General features: G+C 33.6%; 1 protein-coding gene across 2 annotated transcripts in view; it reads right to left on the reverse strand.

Annotated features, from left to right (window-relative positions):
- MMP16 (matrix metallopeptidase 16) overlaps nt 1-15,141 on the reverse strand; it is a 279,717-nt gene that overhangs the window by 124,354 nt on the left and 140,222 nt on the right. For both annotated transcript variants that reach the window (XM_027577350.2, XM_027577340.2), the window contains exon 3: nt 7,562-7,684. In XM_027577350.2, the coding sequence (XP_027433151.1) occupies nt 7,562-7,684 (123 nt within the window). The remainder of the gene's footprint in view (nt 1-7,561; nt 7,685-15,141) is intronic.

Raw genomic sequence — 15,141 nt, forward strand, 5'->3', positions numbered from 1 at the left:
TTAGAGCATTTTATCTCTAATATGAAAGTAAGAAAAAAAACTAAATATTTTGGCATTTGTATTGTGTATTAAAGGTTAAAAGAAGCTTATACTCTGCCTTTTTTATTCTCAGTGAAAACATATAAATCTCACAATGATAAGTGAGATGTTAAGTTTACTACACTACTTCTAAGATAATTTTTAAAAGCGTAAGAATTTGGCATTCAGAGAAACAGGAAATTCTGAGGGAATGAGACCTTTATTAACAAAACTCTACTGAAATATGTATGTGTTTTCTTTATTGATGACACTGGAGGAATTATTTTGCTTCATTAGTTCTGTAAAATGGATGAATGTAAAATGTAAAAATATCAAACATTTGTTCATTTGAACAATATTACAGTAAATGTGAAACAAGGCCATTGCAATAGGTTTTGTCCTTTCAAATGAAGTAAACTCTAATAAGTTACTCGAGTGACATAGTAAATATTACCCAGTGCCTAGTATTACTGTGTAAAGTCAGGATTCTCTAGTTTTAACATCACTGGATCCATAGTAATTTATTTAATAACTACTCTATATATTAATAATGATTATTTGCTCTTTAAATTTTGACAGAGTGATAAATCTTTTTCAAAGTGAGTGTAATGTTTTATCTTTAATTTTAAAGGAAGTAAAAAAACAAACAAACCTAATACTTCAGCATCTAGCTAAGATCCAGAAGTTGTATATATACTTGTGTCAAAATTATTTTGGTATGGTCAAGGATAAATACTAAATTCAACAGACAAAAATTAGTTGTCCAGAAAAGCATACTAACATTTTGTGAAAAATGGCAACTAAATGGAATTTATTGTAACTGGGAAAGTAGACAATTGCTAAGAGTATAATAGAGGAAAAATAATAAAATATATAGTTATTTTCAGATCCATATCCAGAATGTATTATAATATTCTATCAAGAGAGAACTAAATAGACTAATATATTTTCATTCATATTATGTTTGTATGGTTGATGTGGCTTTACTTTTTTTTTTCTGTACAAGAAATGGTCAGAGAATTGAAATTGAATATGGAGTCTCTTTCTCTAGAAAAGCTTATATTAAATATTTCACGATTTCACAAGATGCTAGTTTTCCAGGTAAGGTAGACTAAAGTACATAGTATTTTGGGTTTTATTTATAGAGTGTCTGTTTTACTACCTGCCGTGTATCCTCTGGACACACAACCTGAATTCTCTGTGAAGTCAACAGGATCATCAAATTCAGTGACGTAACTGGTTTTAGAGAGTAAGAAAAGCTTCTGGGGAGGAACTGATTATTCTTTAGCAACTTCTAGGTTTCTTTTCTCTGCATATATTACGTTTTTTAAGATTTTTATTTATTTATTTGTCAGAGAGAGAGAGAGAGAGAGAGAGAGCACAAGCAGGGGGAGTGGCAGGCAGAGGGAGAAGAAGGCTCCCAGTCGAGCAAGGAGCCTGATGCGAAACTTGATCCCAGGATCCTGGGACATGACCTGAGCTGAAGGCAGACGTTTAACCAATCGAGCCACCCAAACATCCCAACTCTGCATATGTTATGAAAGTAAAAATAATAACTTCTGGTATGTATCCTCAGGAGTCACACAAACATTCATTTAAAATCAAGGTTAGTTAAAGGAGAATTTACTAGGAAAATCAATACCAATTAATGTAACATAACATACTATTATCACATTAATTAATATATTATGAATACTTGTTAATATAACCCAGTTTAAAAACAGATGCATCAGGCAGTTTAAGTACATATTCCATGGGACACTTATTACATATTATTTTGGAATTTAGATTTTATAAAGAAAAAGATTTTAGGCTAAGCTTATTTTACACAATATTTAATAAACGGGAAATAAAGATATATTTGCTAAAAAATGAGCTTACTCATTACATTCCTATTATTTTGCATAAAGCTTAACCAAAGCCTACAAAGAATTCATTAATTTATTCAACAGCTATTTAATTAGGGCATAACACACAGCAGCACTCTACTAGGTTCTAGGGAACATAAAATGGATATGGTCTCTGATGTAATGAAGTTCCTGTAAGGTCCGAAGTAACAATACAGTATACTATTCTGCAATTATTCACTTAAACACACCTGTCTCCCACATTCGACTATATTTTCTATGAGAGTGGGGGCCTTGCTTAACTCATCTATTGCCAGTGCTGTCACATAATGCTGTTCAATAACCATTTATTGAATGTACAACATCTAATTACCCAAGAAGCAAAATTTGCCAAAAGAAAAATTGATCATAAAGATTCAATTAAGAGATGAATGGCCACCCGTATTTATACTATAATTATTACCAGCATGTCAATTATGTATCAGCCAAAGTTATATACCCCTAACTACTTAAATGATTCTTCTGGTACAACCTCAGAAGTTCCCATTCCTAGGCATCAAGCACCGAGGTCATTAAAGTGGAAAGCATGGGAGCCTGGACATTCCCTCTAAATGGAGTCATTGTGCAAGGTTCCTTCCAACTCCACATTTTAAAGATAGGAAGAGATTTTAAAATTATATAATCTAACTTTCCAACCATTCCACAAATGGTCTCTAATTTCCTTGACAAGTAATAAATTGCTTGGTTTATATGCGTCCAACAATGAAGACTTGTAGGATGAATGATTTAATTTTCCAATAGCTCAAAATATTAGGTTCTTCTGAAAGCCTTTTATTTGAGAATAACTGAAAATTTCTCCCTTAAATATTTTTTCCATCATATTGAGAATCCTTGGCTCTAATCTTGAGCCCTTTCTCATGCAGACTGTTTGTAAGATCTCTCAGCATTTTGATTTCTTTTTTAGAGGTGCACTTTAATTTGCCAAGAAGCTGCTGGAAATGTGGTAGACCAAAGAGAAAAGGATACATCAGGTAAAGCCTGGCCAACAAAGCAAAGAGGAAAAAATTGCCATCATCACTGCTTTGGACACTCTGCTTTCTATCAATCTAAGCTGTTCATTTTAGTTCTTATTTAGCCACACTGTACCATTGGCTCACAATGAGTTTGCCATCAAATAAAACCTAGATTTCACCACCCCCACTCCGACTCATGGCTTCATTCTGTAATGGCACATTTCTGCTATCCTTTTAACAAGTAATTTTTTTTTAGCTGAAATGTAATATTTTGTTTTTGTTTTTCTAAATATAGTAATAAAAGTAGCAGCAAAGGCTTATACAGTACTTATTTTACACAGGGCAAGTTTTTAACACTTTTACATACACTAACTTTAAAATTTAATATCCTTAGCTCTCACCCTCAACTTTGTATAATTCTGTTAGAATACTCTCAACAATTTCTGTTAATTGTCTCATAAATTAAAACAAGTTAAAATGATAGTTGGCATTTACTAAGCACTATGTTTCAAGCACTGTGTTGAGCTATTTTGTTTGTTTCTGGGGGGTTCCCCCCCACCATGACCTGACTTAATTACCTCCTAAGCTTTATGAGGTAGGTAGTGTTACAGTACTCACTTTTCACACAGGGAAAATGATTAAGTAACTTGATCCTGGTCTTACAGGTAGCAAGTATCAGAGCCAGGATTCAAATCCAGATCTTTCTTGCTCCAAAATAGGACTCTTAACCACATTATGTGTTTATCAATAACCAGGAAGCTTACAGGGATAGACACCTAATTATTTGAGTATTCAAAACTGGGCTGAGACAATTGTCAGTATAGGGACACAGCTTCAATGGAATTATGATTAGTTCTGAACATAATGGCTCTTAACAGTTTCTTTCTTTCTTTCTTTCTTTCTTTCTTTCTTTCTTTCTTTCTTTCTTTCTTTCTTTCTTTCTTTCTTAAATGAATGGTGTAGTCAGTACCTAAGTACGCAGAGACACTAAACAGGGTACACCGTTAAGTCTGGAAATCAGGCCAGAAAAAATACACTATCTGAAACGAAAACAATAAATATCAACATGCAGAGCTGTGTGTTTTGTACTTCTAAAGTTGAATATACACATTAATCTAATTAATATTTACTAATTGTTTATATGTTATGGGGTAAGAACCTAATTTAATTGTTTTCTATATGGATAACTAATTATTACAGAAGAACTTAGTAAGTAAAAGAGGCCTTCCTTTTCCCCAATGACCTATAAGGTTTTCTCTGGCATAAATAAATTGAAACCCCAGCCCCCAATTTAACTATATTTGGAAATAGAGCCTTTAAGGAAAGTAAATAAGGTTAAATGAAGTCATAAGGGCGGGGTCCTAATTTGGTATGACTTCTTATAAGAAGAGAAAAAAAAAAAACAAAAACCCAGCAGAAATCTTTCTCTCCACACATGCACAGCAGAAAGGACACAATGAGAAGGTGGCCATCTACAAGCCAGAAGGAGAAATCTCACCAAAACCAACCTTGACAGCATGTTAATCTGGACTTCTAGCCTCTGGAACTGGGAAAATTAAATTTCTGTTGTTTAAGTTACCCAGGCTGTGATATTTTGTGATGGCAGCCTGAGCAGACTAATACAGATTTAATGGACCAACTCGTTTGAAAAAACACAATCTATAAAAACTTACACAAAGAGAAATAGATAATCTGAACAGGACTGTATCTATTAAATAGATTTAATTAAAAATTAGTAACTGTCAAAGAAAAAAGAACCAGGCCCAAATAGTTGCATTGGGTTTACTAAACATTTTAGTCAGAAATCATACCAATTCTCTACAATCTCCTCCAGAAAACTGAAGTAAAGGGAACACTTTCTAACCCATTCCATGAGGTTAGCATTACTCTCCTACCTAACCCAGATAAAACTTTAAAAGAAAGAAAAACCACATATCAATATCACTCATGAACATACATGTAAAAATCCTGAACAAAAAATTAGCAAATCAAATCCAACAATGTGTAAAAAAAAATGATTCACCATGACAAAGTAGGATTTACCCTAGGCATGAGAGGCTGGTTCAACTGAAAATCAATTAATGTAATCAATCACATTAAAAGGCTAAAGAAGAAAAATCATGTGATCATATGATCATATGAATAGGTACAGAAAAAGCATTTCATAAAATCCAGCACTTATTTTTAATAAAAACTTTCAGCAAACTTGGAATAGGGTGAGCTTCCTCAACTTGATAAACATCTAGAAAGAAGCCTACAGCCTACATCATACTTAATGGTGAGGAACTAGATGCTTTTCACCTAAAGATTGAGAAAAAGGCAATCATGTTTGCCTTCAACACTCCTATTCAACATTTTACTGACAGCTCTCCCTTATGTAATAAGACAAGAAAAGAAAATAAAAGATAAACACATTGGGAAGGAAAAAATACTCCTTTTTTTCAGGTGATATAAGTTGACATAGAAGAAAAACTAAGTGACCTCAGATTTGGAAATGATTTTTTTGATATAACACCAAAAGCACAATAAAGGAAGAAAATAATTGATAAGTTGGACTTTATTAAAATTAAAACTTCTGCTCTGTAGAAGACAAACCACAGACTAGGAGAACTATGAACCCTACTGTCATTATGGACTTTAGTTAGGAATAATATAGCAACAGTGGCTCAGCAATTTTGACAAACGGATCACACTAATGCAAGATCTTAATAGGAGAAACTATGAGTGTGTATATGTGGTGGGGGGGTGTAATATATGGGAACTACTTGTATTATCTGCTCAACTTTTCTTTAAACCTAAAATTGTATTACCTAAAAGTAAAACATGAAATGTATTATTTTTTTAAAAAGTTGGCCATATTCTTTTATTATTTCTGAAAATTATCTAGAGTTTATTCTGTGTTTTCTATATAGAAAATGATATAAACTTACTAATGATAGTGTTCTTTCTTTACAAGTCCTTATATCTTTTATTTCCTTACAACTATAAGTAGCTGTGCAATGTTGTAGAACAGACTTAGAGGTAGCAGGTATTTTGTTGTTGTTTCTTAAGGCATTTTTCCAACACTTCACATTTACTACATGGGCTTGGCTTAAGACTGCTTCCTCTTTGATTTTTCTTATCTGCAGAAGTAACTGAAATGAGTTGCATAAAAAATCTAGGAGCATGCTATCTGGGAGGATTAGCTTAAGAATATAAAACAACACTGAAAAGTGTTCTCAAAGGGTGCCTGGGTGGCTCAGTCATTAAGCGTCTGCCTTCGGCTCAGGTCATGCTCCCAGGGTCCCGGGATGGAGCCTTGTGTTGGGGCTCCCTGCTCGGCGGGGAGCATGCTTCTCCCTCTCCCACTCCCCCTGCTTGTGTTCCTTCTCTCGCTGTGTCTCTCTCTGTCAAATAAATAAATAAAATCTTTATAAAAAAAAAAAGGAAAAGTGTTCTCAAAATAACTAAAATAAGTTCAAATGGCACAAACCAGATATACTGGTAGAAAATCTATATACCGAGTTTTAAATTTTATCTTTAAGCATATGTGAAGGGTTATTTATATAAAGAATGAGAATTATAAATGTCTTTTATTCATGTATTCCTGACATCTTACCCTTCCCCTGACGTGCCCTGCCTCTTCCCTTGCCCTTTGGTCTAACACATGCTTCTCTTTCTGTGAGTGTTGGCTGAAAGGTCATTTCTTCAGGAAGCCTTTCCCTGGTTTTCTAGAGTGGGTTGGATGGCCCTGTTTTACATTCCTCTTGCATCTTGTTCCTCCCCTTTCATAACAGTCATCACATTTATATGATTCTTCAACTTAATCACATAACTGTAAATTCCAAGAGGACAAACAGAATCTCCATGTTTTACATATTTCTATATCCCCAGTGCCTAGAACTGTTTTTGTTCAAACTGAGACTCAATACACAGTTGTTCAATGAATTAATGAATAAATAGGAACATCTCCAATAGCAGCAAACGTCCCTCCAGTTTGGAAGACACTGGCATCCCTTTGGCATCCTTCACTGAAGACAAAATAAGAAACAATGATCCATCTGCATTGTTGCCAATAAGATAGAAAGTAAAATGACTTGAGTTGATACTAAAAATAAATAGTAGATCCAAAGACATTTTGTTTAGATGACAATTATTTATAAACTTTATTATTTGATTACTTTTAGATTATGAATCCTAATTAAAGAATGTAATGGGGCACCTGGGTGGCTCATTTGGCTAAGTGTTTGATCTCAGGGTCCTGGGTTCGGGTCCTACATCGGGCTCCCTGCTCAGCAAGGAGCCTGCTTCTCCCTCTGCCCCTGCCCCCTGCATGTGCTCTCTCTCTCTCTCACGCTCTCTCTCACACTCTCTCAAGTAAATAAATAAAATCTTAAAAAAAAATAAAGAATGTAACGTGTTACAATACTCATCTCAGAGTCCCTCAGGATTTGGTATTCTTTCAAGAAGCTTGAAGATACAGTTTACAAATGAGACCAAGTATTTAAGAAATATTTAAAAGGCCTCCAAATAGGCAATTTATTCTCTTCTAAATGGCAGTTCTCAGTTCCCTACATTAACATTATATATATTGTGTAACTATATGTTACCATGTAGTCAATGTGCATAAGATGTCAAACAAAATGTCAAAATAAATAGTGGTGAAAAATGGAGAAAACAGCAATTCATCATCAGTTCTTATACCTGTAAGTGATGTGTTTGTGTTGCCACTTCTGTCCTGTTAATGCATATCGCTTTCGACGAACATTAAATTTGGAGCTACCTCTTGTCTGGTCAGGTACACCACATCGAGGCTTCTTCATCCAGCTGCAAAAAGCAGTATTTTCCAGTTATTTACCAACAACCCTAATCATGAATTTCAAAAGGAAATCAATTGAGAAGGTAATCTATGACAGTGATTATGAAAATGGGAAAACATAAAGAAGAAAGTTGTCAATTTCCTTACAATTTAAATCTAAGTAGAAAGCATATTTTGTCCCTGAATGATCAAGAATCAGTGGTTTCCAACTCAGCTCTTTTAGATATTTTTTTCTTTCTCTAATTCATTTTGAGCTTACTGTAGACTGAGGTCCTCTTATGCTTCTAACTAGAATCTGTTTTTAACAAGATTTGTGACCTAGGGCAAGTCACTAATTCCTAGTCTCATCCATAAAAAGAGACTTTTAAAAATAAATTTTCACTAAGGTCTCCTCCAGGTTTAACATTCAACAATTTTTAAAATCTGTTACATGACCTTAAATTTCAGGATTTGAGAGGGTATTTTCTATTCTCTCTTCTAGCTTATATAGAAGTAAATTATTTAAATAACATTTGCCTTTCTCCACTTTTTTCTTCTTTTCACTTTGATCATTACTCCAATTTATAAGTAAGAACCATTTTTTTAAATCAGTAATTAATAACCAAATTCAATGCTTAATTTTTTTCCTGGATATGAGGTGTTAGCATCGTACAAATAAGGTTTAATATAATTATATTAGGAAAATGACATGCTGTTTTTTGATTAATTTTTAATACTTATACAAATACAGTCATGGAACTTCTTTTCTACAGTCTCATTGGTCAAATGTCCTGTTTTCGATGTAGTCTTGCTTCTTATCTAAGAAGAAAGATTTTCATGATTTTGAGTAGTGCTTCTTTGGTGACTCATAAAATGGCTTTATCATTCATTAGCACATTTAATTTAACAATTACAAAGCTAGTGCAAAATCTTCATGGTGCTATATGCTTCAGAAAGTAGAAATGAGAAAAGAATCAATTTTTGCTGTATTTCATCAGATACTTGAAAATTTCTATACTCTTTAAATGGAAAATAATTGACTATAGAGATGACTATCTAAAGATGTCCATTTTGTGAAAATGAAAGAAATAGTTTACATGTTACATGGATAAATCAGCTAATGAGCTCTTATAAACAATAATAACTTCATACAACAATGAAATCATGACTTTTGCTTTTTAAGAAAGATGACACTTTTACCATAAGTATTGAAAAAAAAATTTCTCCTTTTTTATTCTGCCCGTAGACAGACAATGTAGACACTGAGGTTATCAAACTTAAAAAATTCCATCCTATTTATAATGCATTGTGGAGTTACTTCAAAAAAATCGCTTTCCCTTTATTAAAGTCTCCCAACTCCTAGGAGGCTATATGGTCCTACGGAATTGAATTCTGTAGAGTTGAGAATGGAGCTCTCCTATTTTTAACTAATACTTCAAGGGCATTCCTCAACCACTTCATTTGAGAGATATTTCACTAGACTGTAAACACTCAAGGGCAGGGGATCTATATACTAAGATCTATATATCTGTATACTATATACAAGGTGTATATATATATATATATATATATATAGACTATATACCTTGTACAACCCCTGGAATATAAGAGATATTCAATGATTAAGTGGATAGGGACACTTTGTATTTTTTAAATGAAAAATCATTAATTGTTATTACATACTGTAAGATACAGATACAGATTTAACTAGCAAATATTAAGCATTGGAGAGGTTATTATGATTTAAGTGGCTTTTACATATGGGTATTTCATTAATTATATTCTCAGCAAAAACTGTAATATTCCTAAGGCAGGTTTTTATGCTTATTTATTTCACTAAAAGCACTAAGAGAATAAATAATATATAATTATTAAAGATGAATAAATTTACTAAGTGTGGGAAGTGGTTACACTTACATTTTGCTAAGAAAAATATTTAAGTTAGCATTCTGGGAAGAGAAATAATTTGGAAATGGATAGTGGGATGAAATTTGACAAAATGGAATTACCTATTATCAGGATAAAATGTATTGCTAATGAGGACATATTGTCTAAAATTATTTTAATAATCAATAAAATTAAAAGAGGAAGGTAGCAATTGAAAAGGAAATTAAATTTATTAATATAAATTTCCATTTTAAGTCATGCATATGTTGGATCTAGTAAAAATTTTTCCAGTGAAGCACTGCATCTTCCAAAGGATAGGGTTTATATGGATGAGTATTAGATTCTTGTGCTGAAAGATATCTCTACTGAATTCTTTATGTATTTCTTAGGCTTTGCCCATTAAATATGTGTTTTTTCTTATGTTCCAACTTCTTTGTTTATTTACTCACTAAATCCTTATTCATTCATCTTGTAATATTTTTCAGCTTTTATAACATGTTAAGAGATATAACAAAAAAGTGTGACTAGAAAGATAAACAAGGCAAGAAGCCCTTTTTGAGTTCACAGTCTATAGGCAAGACATGCATGATTAAAAAAAATTACTATATAATGGCTTAAATGCTGTCATACCTCTGTGAAGATACCCTGTCATTATTTCTAATTTACATGTAAAAAATTTTGATTTTCCTACCCAGATTTGTAACAATTCCTCTGATGTTTATTTCAGCCAAAAAAGTCTTAACATCCTTCTAATGCCTAAGTTAGATACCCAGATAATATTCTCCACTGCTCTCTCCTCACATCTAATCAAGCAGGATGCAGTCTTTTTTGCCTCCAAAATTCCTCTTCTCTCTCTCTCACTAATGCTGTCCTTCTCATTCCTAAAGACAAATCTTTCCAGAACACAGATGTGTTCTCTATATATTCTGGGCATGAAAATACTTATATAGAAAGAATCTGACTCAGGCTTACTTAAGGAGGATCCCCTGCCACCCCCCTCTACTTTCTAAGATCCACTCAGGTTCCTACAGAACTAAACCTCTTTCTGCCTTTGTATGCAGTGACCTCTGTCTGGCATAACTTCCTCTTTTTTCACACTGAGAATCCTAAACATCCTTCATTATTCAACTCATAGAGATACAGTTTACCATTCCAACATGGCATGGATTATACTATGTGTTCCAATTTGTATCTCTGTCTTCCACTGGCCTGAGTCAGGGCAGAAAGCCAGGAATAATGGGGTATACCCAGTGAAGTCTTCAATAAGAAAATGAAGCAAATGAATTGAGTCTGCATGTCTCTTTTGTACATGCTGATCCCCCTTACTGTCCATGTTTCTTGAAGACTTTGTAACTCTTCACAGGTGTGTGCCTTGAGCAAATGCTTATTGCATGGACAACCCTGTAGACATTTTTATGTAAAACTAAATCATAAAGCAGATGACTTAAGTGTAAGAAATACACATAAGTACAGGAATAATCTAATATCGATTAGTAATTTAATGCAAAAAACTCTTAATAAGGGTTGGTCGAGTTGAGAACACTCTATGTTAACTTCACCAATATTTGTATCCAAATATTCTGGCATAGATATATTAGCAGGAATTATTTATCAAATTATGCAAAATCCCCAAAATATGACAGGAGCACATCATGCCACTAAATATGTATGACACATGGTATCTGAGCTAAATTGGCCTTTGGGCCTTTTATGTGACTCGAAACATTTAAATCATTCTTTAATTTCATAAGGAGTCAGGTTCTTTCTACTACAGTTTTTAAAGTTCTTGGTGGATAAAAATAATGATTAGTGTTTAACAGGACTCATCAATGAATTAAATGTCTAATACTAAAGGTAAAGTTGGCATGTTAATATTGTTATTCAGGTAGAGTCTGACCCTGGGATTTATTTCTAGTTATCATACACCAAATATTAGTTGCATTCATATATGAATTTGATAAAACCCATATATACTTGTACACGAGAGTGCAAAACTCTCCATGTACAAGTAGAATTGATTGATTGTCTCACCTCAAGTAACAACTGTATCACCTGAAAGAAACATGGGTTGAAGAGAATGTGTGTGTGTGCATGTGTGCGGGCTATTTTCAAGCAGTGCTTCTTTTGTGAAAGTTCCATTGCTAAAACATACTTCTTCTGTGTGTCAATACACAGCAGTTCATATACATGTGCTTCATTCCTGACTCGTTTGCTAAGAATTGTAAGTTGACATTCCAAAGCAAACAAAGACGTGGGACTGGCATTGGCGGTGGGAGGGAGCTACAAGAAAGTCATTTTGTACTTTCAAGGTGTAAATCACGACACCCCCTCTGTTTGCATAAATGCAATACTGATATTCAGTATTGATTTAATTGTTTAGAACCCATGGCATTTTCAGATTAGTTGGGCAGAGCATTCATGGTTTCCTTAAATTAACTGAACTTAGAAAGGAAAAACATCTGAAATCAGTGTTCTTGACAGGAGTGACATTGTAAAAGTTAGGAGCAGGGATCCTAGAGCCAGACTGCTTGGGCTCCAACCCCACCTCCACCAACTCTCCAGCCCTGGGACATTGGTCTGACTATTGTTTCTTTCTATTTCTCGGTTTCCTCATCTACAATGTAGAAGTGAAAATATTATTGAATTAATGTGAGGATTAAATTAGTTAAGTCATGTGAAACACTTAGAACAGTGCCTGGCAAATAGCACCTGCTATGGTTATTAATTTATAATAATTATTATTTTACAAACATCAGGAAGCGGCTGGACTCATAGTAGAAGCTGCAACAACAGCAACATACTGATATTAACATGTTTCAGATCACCTTGACCTATGTGTTAACATCCCTTGTTATTTAAAACAGGGATAGCCTGTTGTTTTCATAATACAGATAGCACCAGAGACACAATCCTCTGTTTTATGTGAATAAAGCAGCCACAAACTTCTAAACAAATTTGCAGTAATTAGAGCCACTATATATGAAACAGTGTCTGTTGGTTTCGGTAACTTTTTTTTTTAAAGAGTTGGGTATTCGAGTCAAACATATCAGGCCTCTCATTGCATGACTGTAAAGGATGCCTTCAGGTTGAGTCTACACACCTGGTGCCCCAATAGTGGGGCTGAAGGAAGACAGCATTTCAATAAAATGTGTAACATAGGAATGGTGTCCCCTGGAGTTGGAGTGGTACCACACAGTGGCTCTGGGTACATATGCCTACCTTTACCACAAGAAAAAAAAATAACTCACAAATTATATCTATGTAATGTAAGAAAATGTTCATCTGCATAATTAACAGGTTTCTATCCTCCAGACTTTTCCATGTTCTAATGGAAGGTAAGAGTAATATCTACTATTTATAGTGATCATTTTACAAAGTTTTAAAAATGTTAATTTTTATGACTTTAAAAATCCTTAGGTTTTGTTTGTACTCATAGAGCCAAGTGCAAGAGTCATGAAGAAGATTTTCTAAAAGTGAATTAACTCAGGGCTCAAAATGTTGACATTAGGTTGACAGCTCACTCTGGTCCAGAGTTTCTTTTTTCGATCAAATCATGAACTACCTGCATGGACACAGGTTATTCACAAAGCTGAAACTGCAGTTAGTGTACTTGAAAACCTAATCACAGAGAATAGATGTAATAAACCTCCATGATCTGCAATGTGAAGAAAAAGCTCAGTTAGTGTCAGCTCTCATTTAAGCTTTCACCTTTCACCTTCCAGAAGGGGAATGAGGCTGATTTAGCTATCAACCACCCTTCCGTAGTTACCAAAATAAGGATTGATCCATCCTATAATGTTATAGTGTTTCAGTCCCATTGCTATAATTAGAAATAAAGAAAAAGAAATTTAATTACTGATGAACTTATCTTTTATACCTAGATTGAAAGAGAGTCTTTACTTGATAATTAGACAAACGACTGAAAATCATGAAACCTTTTGAAAATTAAGCCCCAAAGCTTATTGTTCTTGATATAGCTAAATAAATATTTCAATTCTCAAATTAGGAGAATTCAAATACCACTGTGGTTTCATAATAATTATTTGAAAAAAGCTACACATTCAGTCTTAATTTTAATTAAGATAAATTAAGTAAATTAAGTAGAATACTCAGATCATCCTACATATGTATGAATATATGTGTATATTTGCATATTCATGTGTGTATACATGTATATGTGTGTATATGTATACACACATATATGGAAGGAGATAAAAAAGAAAGATCACCTTAAAAATGATATCTCATCAAGCATGCTTCAATGCATGATAATGTGTACACATAAAAGATGAATTAACATTTTAAAATACCTACCATTAATACTGTAAAAACACATTAGACTCATTTTCATTATTGCCTTGCTATCTTTTTCCCTCCATGCTAAAATAATCCTTTTTCATGCATAACATAAATTGCTTCACTTATTAAGGAATTCAAGTAAGCTTGCTTATAAAAATTAGCTAAGCAACCCATAATTTTGAAGAACCATTGCAACATATGATAATGAGCTCGTTTTAGGGTAGGGGGATAAGTATTCATTACTGTCTCTCCAACACCAGTGCTAACTGATATGAAAGCAATATAATAAGCCATTTAAGGTAATACCTAAATTTGTTGCTGGAAAGTGGTTAATTTCTTCAACATAATATAGGGATCACCACAACGGCATCATTACTTTTAATTACCCAAGAATTACAGACTGAATGCATCAAATGTCTGTCTGACAAAAGAGGACATAATTATTTAATTTAAAAACCCAACTGATCTTGACAAGAGCCTACAATTAGATAAAAGTTTATAGCATATGAAAATGAATCTTAAGACATTATTTTAATACTGAGGAGTAATTTTAGGTCTATAATTGTAGCCCATATTTTATGTGATAAGGTTTAGATAAAAATTCATACTTTATAATTTGACTGTGTAAAATAATAGAGTACAACTTCAGCATGGATTGTTACGACACATTCATTTGAGATTACAAAAGCACAGACAATTGCTTAAGTAGCATGATTATGGGATTATACTTCCAAAAATAGGACACTATTTGAGCTGAGTACCCTGCACAATACCACCCCAAGACTGGGGATACATCAGTGGAAAAAACCAGACAGGAGGCCAGTGAAGGCACAGGGTTTCTAGTCTGAGTGACAACGTGGATGCCATAGGGAGAGAAGAAGCAGGGCAATCTAGGATGGGCCGATGATGAGGGTTTAACCGGGCTTTGATGGGCTCATCTAAGAATAATAATGTATGTAAAGATAAAGATGCATTTCCAATTAAAAAAAAAGAAGAAGAAAGGAAAGAAAAAAGAAAAAAAACTGAATTAGAACAAGTTTGGTTAAAGAAAACAGATCAAAACACTGGTTGGTTTTAAATTAAAGGTTGCCTATACAGTTGATCTTTTCTCTACAATGCTATAATTCACAGAAATGCCACTTTAACTCCTACACACTGACACCATCATTTCTCCTGGTCTGGAATCTGAGCCACTGTGTGGCAGAAAAGGACACGGGGTCTTTTTCTGCACCTCTGCATTTGACATTGTCCTGCCAGAGAACAACTAAAAACTGTTCAGACCCTTCCCACATAAGCGGCC

Source organism: Zalophus californianus, chromosome 4 (genome assembly GCF_009762305.2).
Source record: "Zalophus californianus isolate mZalCal1 chromosome 4, mZalCal1.pri.v2, whole genome shotgun sequence".
NCBI classification, from domain to species: Eukaryota; Metazoa; Chordata; class Mammalia; order Carnivora; family Otariidae; genus Zalophus; species Zalophus californianus.